At 42.3% G+C, this 21,730-nt stretch overlaps 1 protein-coding gene across 1 annotated transcript in view; it reads right to left on the reverse strand.

Annotated features, from left to right (window-relative positions):
* Positions 1-21,730, reverse strand: part of LOC124802987 (5'-3' exonuclease PLD3-like) — a 93,558-nt gene that overhangs the window by 39,850 nt on the left and 31,978 nt on the right. Inside the window, exons 3-5 of the mRNA XM_047264087.1 lie at positions 10,251-10,412; positions 8,287-8,467; positions 7,314-7,448 (exon numbers count right to left, since the gene is read on the reverse strand). Coding sequence (XP_047120043.1) covers positions 7,314-7,448; positions 8,287-8,467; positions 10,251-10,412 — 478 coding nt within the window. The remainder of the gene's footprint in view (positions 1-7,313; positions 7,449-8,286; positions 8,468-10,250; positions 10,413-21,730) is intronic.

The raw sequence follows: 21,730 nt of genomic DNA on the forward strand, positions 1-21,730 counted from the left end.
GGCAGTTGGCAGTCCAATGTGCATCTTATCAACTAATTAGCCAAATATTTGAGGATAGTGAAAGTGACAGTGGGTCTGATTCTGACAGGAGTTGTAATGATGATAGCAGTGACAGATCCAGTAGTGATGAGGATGAGGTATTTGAATTTATAATTGATAATGATGGCCAGGAGGTAAGTAAAGAGTGAATAAAGGAGGATAATATTAGTCCTATTGAAGAGTTAGAGTTTGAGAGGGGTAATGAGGAAGAGAACCATGCTATCTGTCATTTGACTCTGTCTGCTAATCAATTTGGTAAGGAGCATGATAATTTTTCCAGGGAAAGGATTAATGAGGATTTGTTGTACGAAGAAGATCACACTGTAAGTAAAAAGGAAGTGTGGCACCCCTTAATAACAGCAAGTGTACAAGGTATACATGTTACGTGTTTACTTGACAGTGGTAGTGATTGGAATGGTAATTCACAGGCATTTTTTTGAATCTAGTAAGAACACAGAGGGTACAGTAGTAATGTCTGTTTCTGGAATAAAAATTATTGGTGCTACTGGTAAGCTCTCAAAAAGTGTGAAACAAGAGGTACAATTAACTGTGGAATTAGCAGGACAGCTGTTGGGAGTGCAAATTCTTGGTAATTCACAATCTTAGCATTGATGTTATATTTGGGACTAATTTCTTGTGCAAATGGTGTGTAAATATTGATTTTGCTAGTGGTAAATTTATTTTTAAGTACAATGGAAGTAGGTACGAAGTATCATTTCTGGAAGGTATGGACAAGTGTGTGCTAGATGAATTACATTTGCCATTAAGAGTTTTAACCACTGAGCAGGTTACTGATGAAGTGGAGAATGGAGTGTGCATCGAACCAGAAGTAAGACCTAGCAGCAAGTAGGGGGCTTCAACGATGTGTGTTGAATTCATTATGTGGTGATAATGCTTACCCCAGCTGTTTGTCTCTTTTTTATGTTTAATTAGGCAGTCGAACTCTTCTCCTATCCTATCTGTAGTTTATAAGTGAATCAGAAGAATGCTTCAAATTTCATGTAACTTTGTACAGTAGCATGCTTTAGTATAGAAATATTGTAGAAAAGGTTGCTGTAGGGTTATCTGTGTGTGTATACAGATTATGTTGTGTCAGTTTTAAGTAATAGAATCATAAGAGGATGTAAGGAAGTAAAGTGGTACCATGGTTAAGGAATTTCTGTAACTCAAAGAGGTAAGGTAAACTGAAGATGAAAGGTGTCAGTAAATGTCAACGATAATTAACATTTGAAGTAATCAGCTCATGTCTGAAATTAGGTAATTTGGCGTAACAGCAGAGACAATGTGCAGTATAAACCATCTTGAATACTAGATCTTAATATTAACTGTGGTATAATAGAAGCGTTTATGTTCAATGCCATCAGTGGAGATAACTATCCATCAATATCTGTGTCATGATACAGCCTTTTCTAACATTAAGGAATTCCAACGTTAAACATAGTTGCCTGGAGTAACGTGTGTAGAATGTACTAGCAAGACTTGTATGTATATTGCCCTTCAGGCTAGAACACAGTGAAATAATCGTTTGTCTAAGTGACAATTTTGTCTGATCAGCAATGAGAGTTAACTTAGCCTTAACATAAGGATCTGTTACAGTGGAGTGTTTTTCAGTAGAGTCAATTTTGCATTAGTTAAGTAGAGCAGGTCATTATTTATTAGCTAATGAAACAATAATGAAATATGAAAATAATGAATAATGTTAGGGTCTTAATGGTTAGGGAGCCTGTCTCTACAGTAGGGACAGTTTTTGAGAATGTGCTCCACTAGTTAACAAGAGAAGAAATGTAAGTGAAATAATGGTGCTGAAAAACATGATTAATGCAAAAGATAACTGTCTACAAACATATGTGTTGTAACTGCATTGATGATCTAATTTTGAACCAGGCAACATTGGGTACTGTGTATATTGTGCAATTCATGACACTGCAGCTGGGAATGAGAGCTTAACAGAAAGAGAAATATTTTAGTGAGGTAAAAGTTACATAATGCTGCATTATTGGACGTACATGTTATCTGAAAACTTCTATTATGAGCTTAAAGTCATAATACTGGAACAAAGAGCAATCAATAATTTTGCTGATTCACTGATAACTGTGGTGCTAGCCTGATGTGGATATTCTGACAGGTAAACTATTTAGTAACATTTTGTGAGGATTTCATTTTCTAGTTGAATAAGAGTAGTGCTCAGAGTTGAGTGGAGAAGTAGAGGAATGATTTGGTACAACTTCCATCCCCTTAATTTTGATTTGAATAGTAATTAAGCTATGTGATGGAGACTATTCCTTTTTCATAACATAATGATTAGTAAATCTATGCTACTGCACATCTTGAGTATTTACTAGAGGTAATGCACATCTTAAGTTTTTGCTGTTTTGCAAATGGAAAAGAAACAAAAAAATTTCAAGTTTAACCAGTTTCAGACAGTTATGACTTAGGAGTAAAACCGGGTGATCAAAAAGTCAGTATAAATTTTAAAACTTAATAAACCACGGAATAATGTAGATAGAGAGGTAAAAATTGACACACATGCTTGGAATGACATGGGGTTCTATTAAAAAATCAATAAAAAATAAAAAAAATAAAAATTAAAAAAATACGAAGTATTGCTAGACGCATGAAAGATCTCTTGCGCGCGTCATTTCGTGATGATTGTGTGCTTAGCCGTCAATTTCGTCATGCTTGGCCTCCCAGGTCCCCAGACCTCAGTCCATGCGATTATTGGCTTTGGGGTTACCTGAAGTCGCAAGTGTATCGTGATCGACCAACATCTCTAGGGATGTTGAAAGACAACATCCGACGCCAATGCCTCACCATAGCTCTGGACATGCTTTACAGTGCTGTTCACAACATTATTCCTCGAGTACAGCTATTGTTGAGGAATGATGGTGGACATATTGAGCATTTCCCGTAAAGAACATCATCTTTGCTTTGTCTTACTTTGTTATGCTAATTATTGCTATTCTGATCAGATGAAGCGCCATCTGTCGGACATTTTTGAAGGTTTGTATTTTTTTGGTTCTAATAAAACCCCATGTCATTCCAAGCATGTGTGTCAATTTGTACCTCTCTGTCTACATTATTCTGTGATTTATTCAGTTTTCAAATTTATACTGACTTTTTGATCACCCGGTATTTTGTAGTGTAATGTGCAATTAATTTTAAAATTTTTTTTAGTCCACACCTTTCATACTACAGCCAAATTTAGTGCTAATTATTGTAATGTTATGCATACCATGTATTTATTTATCATGTAATGAATATCATTTGTCATTAGTGTTAAAAATATTTATTCTTAGACTTAAATTAGAAGTACAAGTTTACTGGCATGTTGTCTGATTTTTTCATGTGCTGTGGCGCAGGAGAACCACCTCCAAGGGAACTAATTGTGGTGCATTTCCTTGCTAACTGCCACTTGGACCTGGTGAAGGCATGGGCAGCTTGGTGAGAAAGTGTGTTAAAGCTCATTGAAAAAGTGAAAGTGATTGCAAAACATACTAAACACTGAGCAAGTGAAATTTTTGCCTGAACATGAACTGCAATGCGCAGTGTAATTTAAACTTTTTTTTGTTCAACCATGAGGATTTATTTTGTTAAGCAAGACAGGGCTTGTACAAAGTGGTATGTGTTTTAAAATGTAATCCTTGTTTAACCCAAAAAGGACATAACTGGTGATTAATATGCTTAAATTTTGTTGAAAGTATAACTTGTAGATACTTTGTGATCTGTATGTAAATACACTCCTGGAAATGGAAAAAAGAACACATTGACACCGGTGTGTCAGACCCACCATACTTGCTCCGGACACTGCGAGAGGGCTGTACAAGCAATGATCACACGCACGGCACAGTGGACACACCGGGAACCGCGGTGTTGGCCATCGAATGGCGCTAGCTGCGCAGCATTTGTGCACCGCCGCCGTCAGTGTCAGCCAGTTTGCCGTGGCATACGGAGCTCCATCGCAGTCTTTAACACTGGTAGCATGCCGCGACAGCGTGGACGTGAACCGTATGTGCAGTTGACGGACTTTGAGCGAGGGCGTATAGTGGGCATGCGGGAGGCCGGGTGGACGTACCGCCGAATTGCTCAACACGTGGGGCGTGAGGTCTCCACAGTACATCGATGTTGTCGCCAGTGGTCGGCGGAAGGTCCACGTACCCGTCGACCTGGGACCGGACCGCAGCGACGCACGGATGCACGCCAAGACCGTAGGATCCTACGCAGTGCCGTAGGGGACCGCACCGCCACTTCTCAGCAAATTAGGGACACTGTTGCTCCTGAGGTATCGGCGAGGACCATTCGCAACCGTCTCCATGAAGCTGGGCTACGGTCCCGCACACCGTTAGGCCGTCTTCCGCTCACGCCCCAACATCGTGCAGCCCGCCTCCAGTGGTGTCGCGACAGGCGTGAATGGAGGGACGAATGGAGACGTGTCGTCTTCAGCGATGAGAGTCGCTTCTGCCTTGGTGCCAATGATGGTCGTATGCGTGTTTGGCGCCGTGCAGGTGAGCGCCACAATCAGGACTGCATACGACCGAGGCACACAGGGCCAACACCCGGCATCATGGTGTGGGGAGCGATCTCCTACACTGGCCGTACACCACTGGTGATCGTCGAGGGGACACTGAATAGTCCACGGTACATCCAAACCGTCATCGAACCCATCGTTCTACCATTCCTAGACCGGCAAGGGAACTTGCTGTTCCAACAGGACAATGCACGTCCGCATGTATCCCGTGCCACCCAACGTGCTCTAGAAGGTGTAAGTCAACTACCCTGGCCAGCAAGATCTCCGGATCTGTCCCCCATTGAGCATGTTTGGGACTGGTTGAAGCGTCGTCTCACGCGGTCTGCACGTCCAGCACGAACGCTGGTCCAACTGAGGCGCCAGGTGGAAATGGCATGGCAAGCCATTCCACAGGACTACATCCAGCATCTCTACGATCGTCTCCATGAGAGAATAGCAGCCTGCATTGCCGCGAAAGGTGGATATACACTGTACTAGTGCCGACATTGTGCATGCTTTGTTGCCTGTGTCTATGTGCCTGTGGTTCTGTCAGTGTGATCATGTGATGTATCTGACCCCAGGAATGTGTCAATAAAGTTTCCCCTTCCTGGGACAATGAATTCACGGTGTTCTTATTTCAATTTCCAGGAGTGTATTTTGTATGGGGATTTTCGTGTGGCCAGTGCATTTAAGTATAAATTTGAAAAACATATGTACTGTAGTCTTGATAGGATTTCTTATGTAATATTTTTTGTGTGTTTAAACCCAATTTCTGGGGTCATGTGTGGTCACTGAATTGTCCAGTTAGCTATTTGCAATACCTATCTGCTCAAGCCAATTAGAGAGTATGTGACGATGCAAGCTAGGATGATTTTAATTCCCCTCTTGTTTTTACCATCTGCCTCCTTAAATTTGTTTTGTTACTTTTAACTAATCATCATTAACATATGTGAATATAATCTGAATTTTCATATGAGAGAAAGATTGGCCTGTTTTAAAGAATATAACCCCGGATCTAGTTTTGTGCTTAGTTTTGCATATGTAATTGATTTTCTAATTTATTTTGACTATGCCTAGTTAGTATCTTGTTATAGGATGAAATCAGTGATTGTTCTGGATCTTATATTCTATTGTTGACATATAAACAAATATAAATTCTGCACTAATTATAAATGTTTAGAAGATGAAATGCTAGTAATATTAAAGTATCTATTTAGCTCTATTCAAAAACATGTTAGCAAAACCAGCCCTTCATTAATTCCAAAGTAATTAACAGTTTTGTCAAAAAGTACTATTTGTGTAACTATATTTGGTAATTTCATGATTTAAACAAATAATTTGGCTTAAACCTTGTAGTAGGAGAAACTGTTAAAAAGACGCAATTTTTCAATGTATTCAGCTAATTGAGTTATTTAAGTTTTAATTGTAATTTCTCTAAATTTAACTTTAAGCAATGTGTAGTTTCAGCACCTATTATAGAGATGATATAAAAGGGCCCGACTTTTGGTCACGAGACAGTCAGTCCATGGCCGACTTTCAGACAAGTAACCTGTGCTGGTTATAACAACAACAATGCTTCAAATTAACTGTGGAATAAGTGTTATACAATTAGGCCATGTGTAAAAACAGTGACAGTGTCTGCTCCATACATAGATGATCATTCTTCAAGAACTGTGAACTATGTGGTTAGGTTTTACTGTTTGTAGACGTTCAACAAGAAATTATTGCAGTAGTATGTGGAGTTTTACCTGCGAACTATTAATGAGGCTTACGGAAAGTTTAAACAATAGTGCACTGGCCATACACATATAACTGTGTATTATTAGGGGGTTGCGCAAAGTGAAAATTTAAGTACTGTAAAACATAACTGTGCATCTATCGTCTACATCATTTAGTCAGTGTCTGAATCCGCAGCCGATTTTTCAGCCAGTGCAGCAACACAGTACGAGGACACCGAGGACAGTCCAAACAAGGATCAACAAAGATAAAAGCAGGCACAACAGCCACAACGGGAGGGAGGGGTAGCAGACGCATGGGATAGGGATGTGATATGTCAGTGTGAGTCAGTGGTGCCTGAAGGAGGTGATGTGGACTGGGAAGGAGTGACAAGACAGAGGAATAGGGGTGACAGGACAAAAGAATGGGGAACTGTTAGTTCGAGCGGGAAGGGGCAATGGGTTTAGTGGACATTAAGACTAGGAGGGTTATGGGAGCAAGGATCCAGATGGCCCAGGTCATGATGCAGCCATTGAACTCTAGCATGTTTCCCTAAATTACCTGAGGCAAATGCCAGGATGGCTTGAACTGTTAGGTATCAGTCAATTTCCTGTCTCTTACCTGTCCAACTAGACCTGTAACTGGGTAGATGCCTGTGTATATATGCATTAAACTACAACAGCAGGACACACCCAGTACCCTGAATAAGTGATCCACCGATGAATAAAACTATTACTACTACCGCTGCTGATGCTACTACTATGGTGTTAGGAAGATGAAAGTCAAATGTATGTAGGTAGGTGTGTGTGGGGGGGGGGGGGGGGCAGTGGCAAGAGGGGTGGAAAAAGGCGTAATCCAGTGGAGCCTGTCAATTTAGCACAAAACAAGTTCTTAAAATAAATGATACCATCACAAATGATGACAGATGTGGTATCTTCTGACACACTGTAAAATGTTACAGTATTTTCTCTGATGGAACCAAACATTCTACCATTGTAATGGCAATTTTCCCCATACAATTTAGTTTCACACTAAGCAGAAATTATGGAAATACCTCAGCAGCTCCATGCCTTATGAGATCTTCAGTGTCCAAGTTTGGCTGTTTTGGATTTGGAAAATTTTGTGCAATCCTCAGAGTAATGCTTCTATTAGCACCTGCTTCCATTAGAGCTTTGAACACATCTTCTCCCTGAAATCACAGAAACCACATTCATTACTTACATATAATTTTTCTGTTTTAATGTAGTCAGTTATTAGCTGATAAAGTACTATTCAGACATTCATTAAGTACTTTGCTTTCTCAAAAGAAATTTGGAGGCCACATTTTTCTGCTTGTTCTGTCAGTGTATTTACCTGTTTCACAGCTATCCCCATGTTTCTTGGCAAGATTGCCAAGGCTTGGGTGAATGCAAGGCAGCTGACTGACATCACTCTTTGAACCTCTGATGCAAATTCTGTACAGTAATCTTTCTGTGGCTACTTCCTTTTCCCATTCTAGGACTATCTCTTCTAACACATTCCACCACCAAGCTAGATCCCAGGTAATTAAAATTGGATAGGTATTAAATGTATTTATTTATTTACAATTGCAGTTTCAGATATTGTGCTGTTTTCAACAAACTACTCAATGTGAAATATGTCAATGCATATCCAGTTCTCCTTAATAGGAAATCATCCTTTACATGTTTCCATCTCATATGCACAATGAACAGGAAAACTTGTCATGCAGCACTTCATATAACAATGTCTATCAAATTCATGTCAATGCTGCACTCTTACTGTTCCCTATGCATGCACCAGATGTGACATTTGACCAATGTTCCAATCACCTTCTGAGGAAAAGCAAGTACCAATTTCTCTGCCCATTGTTTTAACAGTTTTTCCTCTTCTTTTTATGCAATAAACAGCGTAACATTAAGAACATGTTACTGTACAGCAGACAACTAACTGCAGCAACAGGATGCTGTGAGGAGCAACTATATGCTACCATGTATCCATCAGATCACATAGCATAGCTATTACTTTACCTGCCATGCCGAAGGGTGTTTATAGATGTCCGATCCTCGTAACGTCCAGTAAAAAGAAGCAATTTCTATTGAATTTTCAGCATTCTCTATCATTGTCATCCAAGTCTGATACGTAGAAGGGTGAGGTGTTGAACCAGGAGGGTAAGTTAGTCCTTCTGGTATACTTTCCACTAGAGTGAACCTAAGGTGATACAAAATGTAATAATCAGATCAGCTGCAATACGATTCAAAAAGGAGATAAACCAAATTACACAAGAAAAACAAATAAAGTCTGTCTATCTGAAATAAATGATATATGTGATAGATCAGTTGTATTTTATTTGTGTCAATTACACTTCAACAAACTACAATGATAAACTATAAATGAAACAGCTTTCTGCACTAGTTACTCTGCTAAATACTGTATTTCAATTATAAAAAATTACATACTTTCTATTGGTTCTGACAAGTCTAAAATATTATTTACATAACTCTCTGCCTGATTATGATGGTGTGTCAAACACAAAAATTGCTAACTCAATCTGTATATCTTGTTTTCATTTGGGGGGTGGGGGGAATTATAATTATATGGTGATATTTAGAGTGCAAATAGATGTACAGGTTAATTTGCAATACGAGTGTAAAATGACTTGTTACACATTATGTCGATTTATCGTGCAAAATGATCCATGGAACATGAAAGTAACTAAACAGAAAATACTTTCATTTAAGGCTTAATATTTAGTCACTGCCATCACAATGCAATCTATTATGGACAAAATAAAGTTCACTGGTTCATTAGTTCCATTTTCCATTTATCATATCCACTATAAATGGTATGTCAATTAAACCAAAATTAAAAGTAAATGAAATATGCAAATCTGGGAACCAACCAATTCTGGAAGTGTGAATCTACAGCTACATAAGTAATCAGCATATCACCACATAGTACAGGACAATAAAATGGTGTACAGCAATAATCACTGCTTCTTTATTTATTTATTTATTAATGCAGGGATCATACTACAATGATATAGGACTTGTCATCAGAATACACTGAAAAATAACCCAAAAATGTAGACATGCACACAATAGACAACTGTGCTTTTATGAGGATTGCACAGTTGAGTGGTTGTGGCCTTTAAGGAAGCATCCCGCCATATGGCTGAAATGATTTAGGAAAACCATGGCAAACCTAAATCAGGATAGCTGGACAGGGCAAACTCCATCTTCGCGAACATGAGGTCGGTTTCTTAAAAATTTCATTCAATTGGCCTCTATTGCGCAATATCAATTAATGTACTGCACATCCCACGCACTAATTTCAGTCCATTTGGAAAGCTGACTTCAGCCCATAAAGATTCAACTATGACTGATGCTTGTTTTCTTCATGTTCTCCACTCACATCACCTGAAGAACTGAGTCTGCAACCCCTTCACCTGAACACAATTTTAGAATGTCAGAGAGAGATACTGGTAGAAGTACAGCTGCAAGAGTGGGTTGTGAGTCATGATTGGATAGCTCTAAGGGGGTGTCCCGATACTTTTGATATGACAGTGTACATTAACTGGTGCTGAAGCCCAACCATCAGAGAATGGTACTTAAAACATGTATCACATTGGGACTATGAGCAACTGACTCCTCAATATGCACAAAGAGTTTGTAACAGATTTAATCAAATCCAACTGAATGACAAGAAATTTCCAAGAAACATAACCAAGGACCCCCCCCCCCCTCTTTCATTCAATGCAATGAGTCACAGAAACACAGTTGCAATATATGGCTTAAAAAAAATTGCCTTCTTCTTCTTCTTCTTCTTCTGTCCACAGACTAGTTTGATGCAGCTCTCCATGTTACTCCAACCTGTGCACGCTGCTTCAGCTTCAAATAACTACTACAACTTTCATCCATTTGGATGGTACTATACAAGGAGTAAACTTTCACCATTTGCATCACTTAACCACATAAATAACTACTTTGCTTACCTACAGGAGTCTTCACAGACAGACGAGTTAGATGAGCTGCCACCTTTTCCGTGGTGACTATTCTGGTGGTCTAGAAGAGGCAGCAGCACAACCAGTACTATGAGGATAAGGATGATGGTGATAGGAATGCAGGAAGGTCTGCACCAACCGCGGGGACCCCACCTGGAACACACACACATCACGCTATTACTTTCAATTTTGAAGACGAAAGAAAGAGTTCAATCATATAGCGAAAGGAGCAACATGGAAAACAAAATTAAAATTACTTTACTTCTTACTAAACACTAGTGTAGACCTAATGACCATTCGTTGGGTTCTTAAAAACAATCCCTTTGAAAAAAATTTATTACACATTACTTCAGATATGACAGACTATTTATGTCTTGTCTTTCTAGCCACTTGCATCTGAGAAATCTCTCTCTACAATAAAATACTTTAGAAAATGAAATGCTGCAAGAAGTTCTTGTATTCATAATTTTCAAAACTTATGTCCTCAACTCTCTTGAATGGATCCTTGAATGCATTATGAAAACTTCATTTGCATGTCACAAGTCTTGTCTCCAAATTCAAGATTCTGTAATCAAGTTTCCCAGCTGCACTTCAAGTAGTTTGAAGCTTGTGTTATTACAGTGCGTGTTAATTCAGGATCCTTCTAACATGTGATGTGATACTTCTTTGAATGGCAAGAGAGTAAAGGTTTTCACCTAATGTTTTACACCTTTCATGGGCATCATCCCACACCACTCCAACTGAACAGCTGTCCCTTTTTTGTACACTACACCACCACTCACTAGCAAAAGTGTAAAGAAAACTAGACTCAAACTGCAGAGTAATACATCTGTGAATCATCATAAAACACACAAACTTGAAGGTAGTATTCCCTTGGCAATGAGTAACACAGGACAGTAAGGAAATTACTTGGCAGACTGCAAACAGTGATCAAGAGCTGTAACAGTAATGCAAAGCAGTGTGGTAGCCTGTAAGAAGGATGTTTTGGAATAGGCAGAAAATACATGTCCTAGCTTTTTAGAGTCCATATTTCACTTCTGTACAAGATGAATAAAAACTTGAAATGACTGTATAAGAATCCCTTGGGAAAACAATTTGAGAGAGTGGGAAATGAAAACAGAAATTCCACTTGATCTGTAATGATAATTCTACAGTGAGAGAGTAGCATTGTATACCTGCAATTATCACGGACAGTAGAAATTTTGAATTGTTGGCTGTATTATCACATAATATAATAATGGAAACAATGTATGTTGAGATATATTTACATCGACATAATTAAAATTCTGGTCATATCATTGGCACTTGCACAAGCTGATGCCATGTTGATCTGTACCCAACCAAATGGTGGTGTGGATGTGGCTAGTAGGGTAGGAAAAAAGCATCTGGAAGACAGGACAGGGCTGGATCTGGGTAGCGAGTGTGAGGTGATTCAAAGACTGGAGAAGACAAAGAGGCATGTGTTCCAAACAGACTCTGCCAATGGTGGCATACTGTGCAAAGTAGTGGAGGTGGTAGTGGTGGTATTTATGATGATGGTTATTCCTCGAAAAGGAATTCAGATGGCCAATTTTTCTTCCCCTTCATTGTGTTCTCCATTTTATTACTGTACTTCCCAGCCAATTTTTTTTACATATATATGCCACTAAGTATTAAACTTTTGCTACTTGTTTCATAAGTGCCTAATCACTGACGTGTATTTCTAGTTGAGTGTCACTATTCTTTACCAGATACGATTTTTTTGCTAGACTTATTTGTAGTCCCCATTTTTTAAGTTCCTGATATAAATGTTGTATCAAACTCCATGTCATCTTCATTTTGTGCTACAACATAATCATCTGCAAAACTTAATGAAAACAACCATACATCATCATTCCCTGCAGCTGATCTTTGGTCTTCAGGGAGCCAATTCCATGTATAAATTTACCAAGATAGGGGATATACTGCAATATTGTCTCGGTTGTTTGTGGGGAAGGAGTTTATTAGATGAGGTAGTACCCGAGGAGATATTGCTCTATTTCCTAGCAAGCAGATATCTTATGTGCACCCACAAATCTGCAGCTGGAGTCAGCCAAGTGAATGTGGAGTGATTAAGTGCTCCCCTAACTAAATTGTCAGCCAGTTTATTCCCTGGGATACCCACATGACTTGGCACCCCATGAAAGACAACTGAACAGGCAGCACAACGAAGGTCAGTGAGAAGGTAATCAATAGCGAAGACCACAGGTTGGCAAGAATAGTACCTGTCAATAGCCTGGTGACTGCTCATCAACTCAGTACATATTAAAACATGGTCAAGGGAGGCCCATTTAATAAAATGGAGATCTCTACTAACGCCTTTCAGCTCTGCCATAAATACACTAGATGTTCCCAGCACGAAATGGTGTTCCATACCGACAGGAGATGTAAAAGCATATTCCATCAGACCCACAGTTTTTTAGCTGTTGGCATGGAAGATACTAGCACCTTGGAACTCTTGAAGAACAGGACATACAGATGATGAAAGGTCATGTAAGCGGCCGAGGCCTTACAACCTTATAAGAACTGGTTCTAACCCATGGCACGAGCACCATCCAAGGGGGAGTGAGTGGGAAAATGGCAAGCACAGTCCAGGAAGAGGAGATGGAGATCTCGGCAGAGGGAAACAAGGCGCATTCCAACTTTAAATCTTACTCAAGGGCGGGAATCAGGATGATGACATGCCTTGTATCTAAAGAGAATGGGTTACATGGGATGATCAGGGAATTGTCAATTGGTGATTGGATGGAAGACCAAGAACTGATACCATTGAATCTCAAGAGGGAAGACAGATGATTCAGCAAGGACATTGCCTAAAGGACAAGTCAGATAGGCACCAGTGGCCGGAGAGACCCCATGATGGTGGACTTGGTATAACAGTTTCAGAGCTGAAGGAGCTGTCAAGCCATAAAACTGGCAACCATAGTTGAATCAGGATGAAACCAGTGTCCTGTAAATACAAATAAGAGTAGTATGATCCACACCCCAGGATGTGCTGGGAAGGAAGCAGATAGCATTAAGCTTCTGAATGCAGCCAGTCTTTAGGAGACGAATATCGGGAAACCAAATCAGCTTTTGATCAAACATGAGGCACAAGAAATGGGACTCTGCTACAATGTACAAGTTCTGGGTACCTAAGTAGAGTCCCAGGTCAGGATGGACGATGGTACGGCTGTAGAAATACGTGACTCATGTCGTCGTAGAAGAGAACTGGAAACCATGGTAAAAAGAAAATGCAAAGGCCCACTGGATGGCACCTAGTAGCCAGTCTTCAGCAGAGACTACCAAGTGAAAGTCGTACCAAATGCAAAAACCATTGTCGTACAATGCAGTAGTGACCAGCAGTCCAACAGGGTCACTAACCCTTGATGGTGATGAAGAGTTACACTCAATACGGAGTTCTGTGCACCACTGTTCTCTTGGAGCCATAACAAGCTGAAAAAGTACTGACAGAAATGCCAACAACAGTTGGGATAAAAACTGACTAATAATAATCAGTAGGGTGGGGTTTGTAACACCCAGTCGTGGAGGATGAATAAAATTTGATGACACCAAGTGGTGTTGTATGCCACAAGGTGCAGCCGTTTAGAAACAGCCTGTCAGATTGCCATTTCCAACCTAAGGGGATGATCAGTTTGGGATCGAACTCCCAGAAATGAAACAACACTGATTGGGTGATTGGGGAGTCAGGGGGGGGGGGGGGGGCAGGGGGGCGAAGGTCCCAATATTCATGAACCCAGCAAGTACAATCTGTGGGCAATAACACTTTCAAGTAGCTTATAGAATATGTTGGTCAGGCTAATTGGCCAGTAACTGTCAAGATACACTGGGTTCTTGCCTGGCTTAAGGACTGGGGTGGGGAGGTGACCTACAAGACCACGAACCTTGGCCCACACCCAAGAACAATGCGTAAGTCACCAGGGAGGAGACATAGCACTCCCAACAATTCTTCTTACTGTGTTTTTTTAATGGTTTTAGGGCACAAAACTGCTTTGGTCATAAGTGCCTATTCTGTGGCTTAGGGAAGGGTAAAAAACCAAATGCGAGATCAGCAGCAATGGGAGCAAAACTCAAGGAGGAGGAAAACTAAAAACGGAAGGAAATCTTAGAAAACTACTACTGAACGAGTGGGGGGGGGGGGGGGGGGTTGTTGTATTCCCCAAAAAGGAGCTTCAAACGACCGATGTCATGTCATTGACACTGATAACCTCAAGGACGCGATCGGCTGAATGCATGTCATCTGCTAAAAGGGAAGATGTATCAGGCAACAACTGTAAATGGGTGTGTAGTGGATTAAAATAGGGGCACTGAAGTAAAAGGTGTCTCACTGTCCACGGTTGAGAGCAGTGAGAAGAAAGCGGGGGAGAATCACCACTTAAAAGATGTCAATGGCTAAAAAGACAATACCCTATCTGGAGTCTAGTTAAAGTTACCCCCTCTCGACGAACAGGCTCGGAGGAAGAGGTCCAAGCACAGGGAAGATGTTTTACATCCCGTAACTTATTATTGGGAAGTGTAGACCAATGTGTGTGCCATAAAAGAGTAACACAATGACAAAAAATGCTCTGAAGATCTGCAAAGGGAACAATGTGAACAGTGGGCTGAGGAAGAGAGACTGCAGCCTTGGCTGCTTTATCAGCTGCCTCGTTTCTGCAGATATCAACGTGCCCTGGGATCCAGAGGAATACCACAGAGACTCCCCCAAGAGAAGGCTGTCCTGAATCTGATGGACCACAGGGTGGACAGCATAAAGAGCTTGGAGGTTGAGAAGAGAGCTGAGCGGATCTGGGCATATAATATACTGCAGCTGCTTGTGATGACAGACGTATTGGACAGCCTGGAGAACAGCATAAAGCTCTGCAGTAAAAACCGAATACTGTTCAGGAAGCCGAAATCTATTAGTGGTGTTGCCAACAATATAGGCACTCCAAACACCAAATGTGGTGTTTGAGCCACCAGTGTAAATAAATGTGGCATCCTCCATTTGTGCGCATAAAGTACCAAATGGCCGACGATAAACTATAGGGGGGATATCATCCTTGGGAAGCTGACAAAGGGCATGGAGAAGGCAGGTCTGGGGACGTAGTTAAGGTGGCGCTGTACTCCAATTTGTCAAAAAAAAGTTTTAGGAAAGTGAAAGGAAAGGGAATGCAATAGTTGACGGAAGTTGACTCCCGGTGGTAGTAGGGAGGAGGGGTGGCCTGCATACCCTAAATCCATGGAGGCATCAAAAAAAGGACATATGTCGGACGGGTGGGCATGGAAGACAGATGACAAGCATACCGACTCAGTAGGACAGCTCGCCGATTGGACAGCAGAGGTTCAGTAGTCTCAGCGTAAAGGCTCTCCACAGAGCTGGTATAAAAAGCTCCAGATGCTAAGCGCAATCCACGGTGGTGGATGACAGAGAATAGATGGCTGTGCAGAGGAGTATAAAGTGGGCTTCCATAGTCCTATTTCGAGTGCACTAAGACAAGATATAGGTGAAGGAGGCCCACTCGGTCCGCTCCCCAGGAGGCACCACTCAGAACACAGAGGTTGTTGAGGGATTGCATACAGCGAGCTGAGAGATATGAAACGTGGGAAGAACAGCACAGTTTTCTATCAAACATAAGTCCCAAGAATTTGGTGACATCGGCGAATGGAAGGTCGACAGGGCCTAGGTGTAGGGAAGGAGGAGGAAACTTGCATGATGTCAAAAATTTACACAGATGGTCTTACTGGGAGAAAAGCGGAAGCTGGCTTCGATGCTCCATGAGTGGAGACGATCGAGACATCCTTGAAGACCTCATTCAAGACGGCTGGTCCATTGAGAGCTGTAGTAGATTAGAAAATCGTCGACAAAGAGGGAGCCCGAGACATCAAGAAGAAGATAATCCATAACTGGATTTATGGCGATGGCAAACAGTACAACACTCAGCACGGAGCCCTGGGGCACCCAATTTTCTTGGGTGAAAGTATGGGAAGAGTGTGGTGTGCACCCGCACCTGAAAGGTGCGCTCTGTCATAAATTCACGAATAAAAAGGGGTAGCCGACCTCAAAAGCCCCAAGAGAACAGTGTGTGGTGGATGCCTGTCCCCCAACAGGTATCATATGCTCTCTCCAGATCAAAATATATTGCTACCATTTGCTGTTCCTGAGAAAATCGTTCATGATGTAAGTGGAGAGAGGAACAAGATGGTCAACTGCAGAATGATGCTTTTGGAAACCACTTTGGGCAGGTTTCAGGACTCCAGCCACCAGCCTAAACGGCAGTACACTGTACACTCCAAAACCTTACATACACTACATGGGGCGATAGCTAGAGGGGAGATGTTTGTCCCTTCCAGGTTTCAGAATAGGAATGACGACAGCTTCCTGCCATCTTCTGCGAAAGGTACTGTTGGTCCAAATTCAATTATAAAAGTGAAGGAGATAACACAGACATTTAGATGTGGATGCCATCTAGTCCCGAGGTGGAAGAGCAAGAGAAAGAGAGTGCAAGTTTGAGTTCCCGCATAGAGAAAACAGTATTATAGCTTTCACGATTTTGAGAGGAGAAAGCAAGAGTTCGCACTTCCACTGCTCGTTTCATTGGGCGGGTAATTTGAAGAGCTTGAAATCTCAGCAAAGTGTTGACACAATTAGTTAGAAATTGCGACTGGGTGCACTAAGAAGGTATCATGCACGACAGTGAGCTCAGAGATCGGAGAGAAACTAGACATGCAAGATAACCGTCGAATTCAACTCCAAACTACAGGGCGAACAGAAAAGGGAAAAATCTCACCACAGTTGTCATTAACTCAATGACCGCTGAGAGCCGGCAGCCGATGGTGTGGAACGGCATTCAGCCAAAGGCGGAAGATCATGATCCATATGTTGCTCAGGGGCAGCTCCTGCCGCCAGTGACCGGCTGGTGGATCGGTCACCAGCGGTGCGTCTCAGTGACACGGAAGACGGCCGAGGGCAGCTACCACTGGGTGGTGCTGGACAGGAGACACACTGTGGCGGAGAAGGAGAGGAACTTTGTTTCTTTTGAGCCTTCTTGGAAGCAGGGGGGTGAGAGGAGGGAGGAAATGACAGTTGGGAGGTCAGGGTACGTAAAAAATCTTCATGAGTAGGCTCTTTTTTGGAAGTCTGGGTGACCGATATTGGGGACCGTGATTTAGCAAGAGCCAATGAAGGGTGAGCATGAGAGTGAGCAGGCAATAATGGCGAGGATGAACGGGCGATCTTTGGGCTGGCCAATCTGACGACTGTAGCACTAAAGGTGAGATCACAAGTATGTGTGGCTACCTCCTTAGTAGGCCGAGGAGATGCAAGGACAGTGCTATACTTACCTGCTGGGAGCACAGTGGGCTTTCTACTGGTGAATAACTTACAAGCAGCATATGTGGACACCTTCTCCTACACTCAGATTTCCTGAATAATTCATTGATCTTTGAAAACAAGGCAATCTCTAGAAGAAGCAGCGTGGTCGGCCATACAGTTGATGCAATGAGGGGATGGTGGGGGACGGTCAGCCTCATGGGTATCCCTGCCACATGTAAAGGCCAGACTGGAACACAACTGGCTGGTATGATTAAACCGCTGCCACTTATAGTAACACGTAGGATTGGGAATGTAAGGGTGAACTGAAATGATCTCATATCCCGCTTTAATGTTCAATGGAAGATGAACTCTGCCAAATGTCAAGAAGAGAGTACAGGTCGGTACCAAGTCCTTGTCAACCCTTTTCATGACTCGATGTATGGCCATTATGCCCTGGTCAGACAGGTAATGTTGAATGTCCTCATTGGATAATCTGTCGAGTGAGCATGTATAAACCACCCCGCATGTTGAATTTCATGTACGGTGTGCTTCCACCCGGACAGGGAAGGTGTGTAGCAGTGTAGTGTGCAGCAGTTTTTGTGCCTGGAGGTCACTGACTGTTTCTAACAACAAGGTGCCATTTCGTAATCGGGACCAAGACTTTACAGGACCTGCAATTGCATTGATGCCATTCTGAATAATGAAAGGGATGATTGTGGAGAAGACTTGACCTTCATCAGACTGAGAAACAATTCGCAACTTTGGCATTGATGGAAGAATTGTCCATGGCTGAGACTCATCTAGCTTTCTCTTTTGGGCAGAAGTTGTAGACGTAGAGGAAACCATTGCGAAAGTACCCCCCCCCCCCCCCCCCCATGATTACCGCCATCTCCAATGGCATGCTCCTTCCTCCCACATTAGGTGGTGGTCCACACCTTACGTCACACCTCCCGAGAAATGGACGGAGGAACCAATCGACACATTTGGAAGGTATCAACTCGAGTAATCACCCTTCCCTGGGCCTGGGCTTTACCACGGGATACGTACATATCGTACTTGTCTACCTGGGGTGGGGAAATACGCATTACCCCATCACCAGCTACATGAGGGAATGCATGGGTCGGCCTTCAGACGCGCACAGGAAGGAAAGAAAGAGAAAAGGAAGAACAAAGAAAAGGAAAGAAGAGAGGTCTCAAACACCGCAGCGGAGAAGAAGAGGGTAAAGAGAAGAAGCAAGGAAAATAGAACAAAAAGACGACACAGACTTTCCAGCAGAGAGAGCAAAGATGACGAACTATGTATTAAAGTTACAAGCGTCCATCTCCGGATGTAGGAACAAAACATACTCCCAAAGAGAGGGAGAAGGGGAAGGGAAGAGGTGGGGGGAGGGAGCGAGGAAGGATGGGGGGCGGGGAGGGATGTGGAAAAGGAAGGTATGCAGTGCGGAAAGGAAAGAGAGCGGCATTAACTCAGGGTCCTGTGTTCGCCACGCACATATCCACAAAAGAGTTGTGGACCCACTGGGAGGTTCTTACTGTGTTTGATTAGATAGTGAGTCTTAGCATGAAGTCACTTAAAAGTGATAATGCTGATCTGTGTAGCATGTCATTTGAATCATTGCAGGGCTAATCGATGATCCTGAATGGGTATTGCAATGTCTTTGGTCAACCAGGGCACTAGCTAATACTGAGGGGGGGGGGGGGGGGGGCGACCTATAGAATGGGAAATACCAGTTCCAGCGATGTGAATGCTTATGTTGGACATCTTGCATAAACTCATCAATACAATCTGACAGAGAGGCATATGAAGGCAAGGTGGCTCTGAAGTGCTCAATGTGGTAGTAGTTATGTCTGGCGATGGCAAGGAACTGACAGCATCACAGGAAAGTGGTCACTGTAACACAAGTCCTCGAGTAGTGACCAATGTAGTAAAGCCACAAGATCAGGGGAAGAGATTATATTAGATTGACAGCTGAATAGTTGCCATGGGCGGCACTGACACGTGTAGGAGAACCACTGAGGAGGCATAGGTCATGGTCCGAGAAGCTGGTCAATCAGAAGGGCCTTACCAGATGAAGTGATACTCCCTTACAGAGGGTGGTGTGTACTAAAGTCGCCAAGCAGGAGAAAAAAAGGGGGGAGGAAGGGGATCTGCTAGATTAATGCAGTCAGTTCAACTTCTGTAAGTGGCCTGGATGGAGATAAGTAAACACTGTAAATAGCGAATAAAACGTTCTTGGGTTTCCAACTGCATCAAGTTATTAAAATTACATGTCCTTTTGACCAAGCACACTCTGGCCATTGTCAAGTGGTATAACAGTCATAAAGCTGCTGGTACACTATTATACACTGAAGAGCCAAAGAAACTGGAACACTTGCCCAATATCGTGTAGGCCCCCACAAGCACACATGGACTCAACTAATGTCTGAAGTAGTGCTGGAGAGAACTGACACCATGAATCCTGCAGGGCTGCCTAAAATTCATTAGAGTATGGGGGGATGGAGATCCCTTCTGAACAACATGTTGCAAGGCATCCCAGATTTGTTCAATAATGTTCATGTCTGGGGAGTTTGGTGGTCAGCGGAAGTGTTCAAACTCAGAAGAGTATTCCTGGCGCCACTCTGTAGCATTTCTGGGTGTGTGGGATGTCATATTGTCCAGTTGGAATAGCCCAAGTCCGTCGGATACACAAAGGACATGAATGGATGCAGGTGATCAGACAGGATGCTTACATACGTGTCACCTGTCACCCAAGTCATATCTAATGTATCAAGGGACCCATATCACTCCAATTGTGAATGCCCCTCACCATTACAGAGCCTCCACCAGCTTGAACAGTCCCCTGCTGACATGCAGGTTCCATGGATTCATGAGGTTGTTTCCATACTCTTCCACATCCATCCACTTGATACAATTTGAAACAAAACTCGTCCGACCAGCAACATGTTTCCAGTCATCAACATTCCAATATCAGTGTTGACAGGCCCAGGCAAGGCATAAGGCTTTGTGTCATGCATTCATCAAGGGTACATGAGTGGCTCATCGGCTCCCAAAGCCCATATTGATGATGTTTCATTGAATGATTCGCACACTGACATTTGTTAAGGGCCTAGCATTGAAATCTGCAGCAATTTGCAGAAGGGTTGCACTTCTGCCACACTGAACAATTCTCTTCAGTCACTGTTGGTCCCATTCTTGCAGATCTGTTTCCGGCCACAGCGATGTTGGTGATTTGATATTTTACCAGATTACTAATATTCACAATACACTAGTGAAATGGTCGTACGAGAAAATCCCCACTTCATCGCTATCTCTGAGATGCTGTGTCCCATTGCTCATGCACCGACAATAACACCATGTTCAAACTCCCTTAGATCTTAATAGGCTGCCATTGTAGCAGCAGCAATCGGTCTAACAACTGCACCGGCCATGTGGGAGCATATGTTGACTTGGCATTTGACATGCCCACTTCAACTATACAATCACTGGATCCCTGCCATGCTAAGCTGCAGGCCACTGTCTCTATTTAGGGGATTGGTGATTTTTAGTTCAAAGGCTTCTTTAATTACACATTCCTGGACACCATTAGGGCAAGCCATGACAGAAGTTTTCTCAAACTGCACCCATTGGCCATTTTCTGAAGCACGCTCAGCTGAAGTCTATTTCTCGACGTAGCATGGGCAATGAAATCTCTCATGCTCCTTCCTGTATAGTTTGTCTAATGTAAGACTGGCCAAACTCTCAAAGTACCTTGTACACCCTAGGTATTCTGAGACTTGCTGCACGTTTAACTGGTCTAAGCAATTGAAGGACTTTTGTCGGAGGCTCGAAGATCAATTTGATCTTGTGTCTTTCCCATCGCAAATGACACTGATGCCTTGGCCATAACATCTATAGAAAACCTTACCACATCAATCCGTACTTATATGATTACAGCCACCATCTCTGAGCACAGAAGTGCGCTGTGTTACAAACATTGATGCATTGTTCAAGAATGATATCAGACACTGATAATCTGTCCCACAAGCTAAGCCTCATATGCAAGGTCTTCAGGAACAACTGCTACAATATTCAGCAAATAAATGAAATGATTTTAAGCAAGAAATACAATAAGACCACTGACAATGAGCAGGGAAAGAAACTTGCTTTTTGGCCTTTCTGT

Source organism: Schistocerca piceifrons, chromosome 6, assembly GCF_021461385.2.
Source record: "Schistocerca piceifrons isolate TAMUIC-IGC-003096 chromosome 6, iqSchPice1.1, whole genome shotgun sequence".
Taxonomy (NCBI): domain Eukaryota; kingdom Metazoa; phylum Arthropoda; class Insecta; order Orthoptera; family Acrididae; genus Schistocerca; species Schistocerca piceifrons.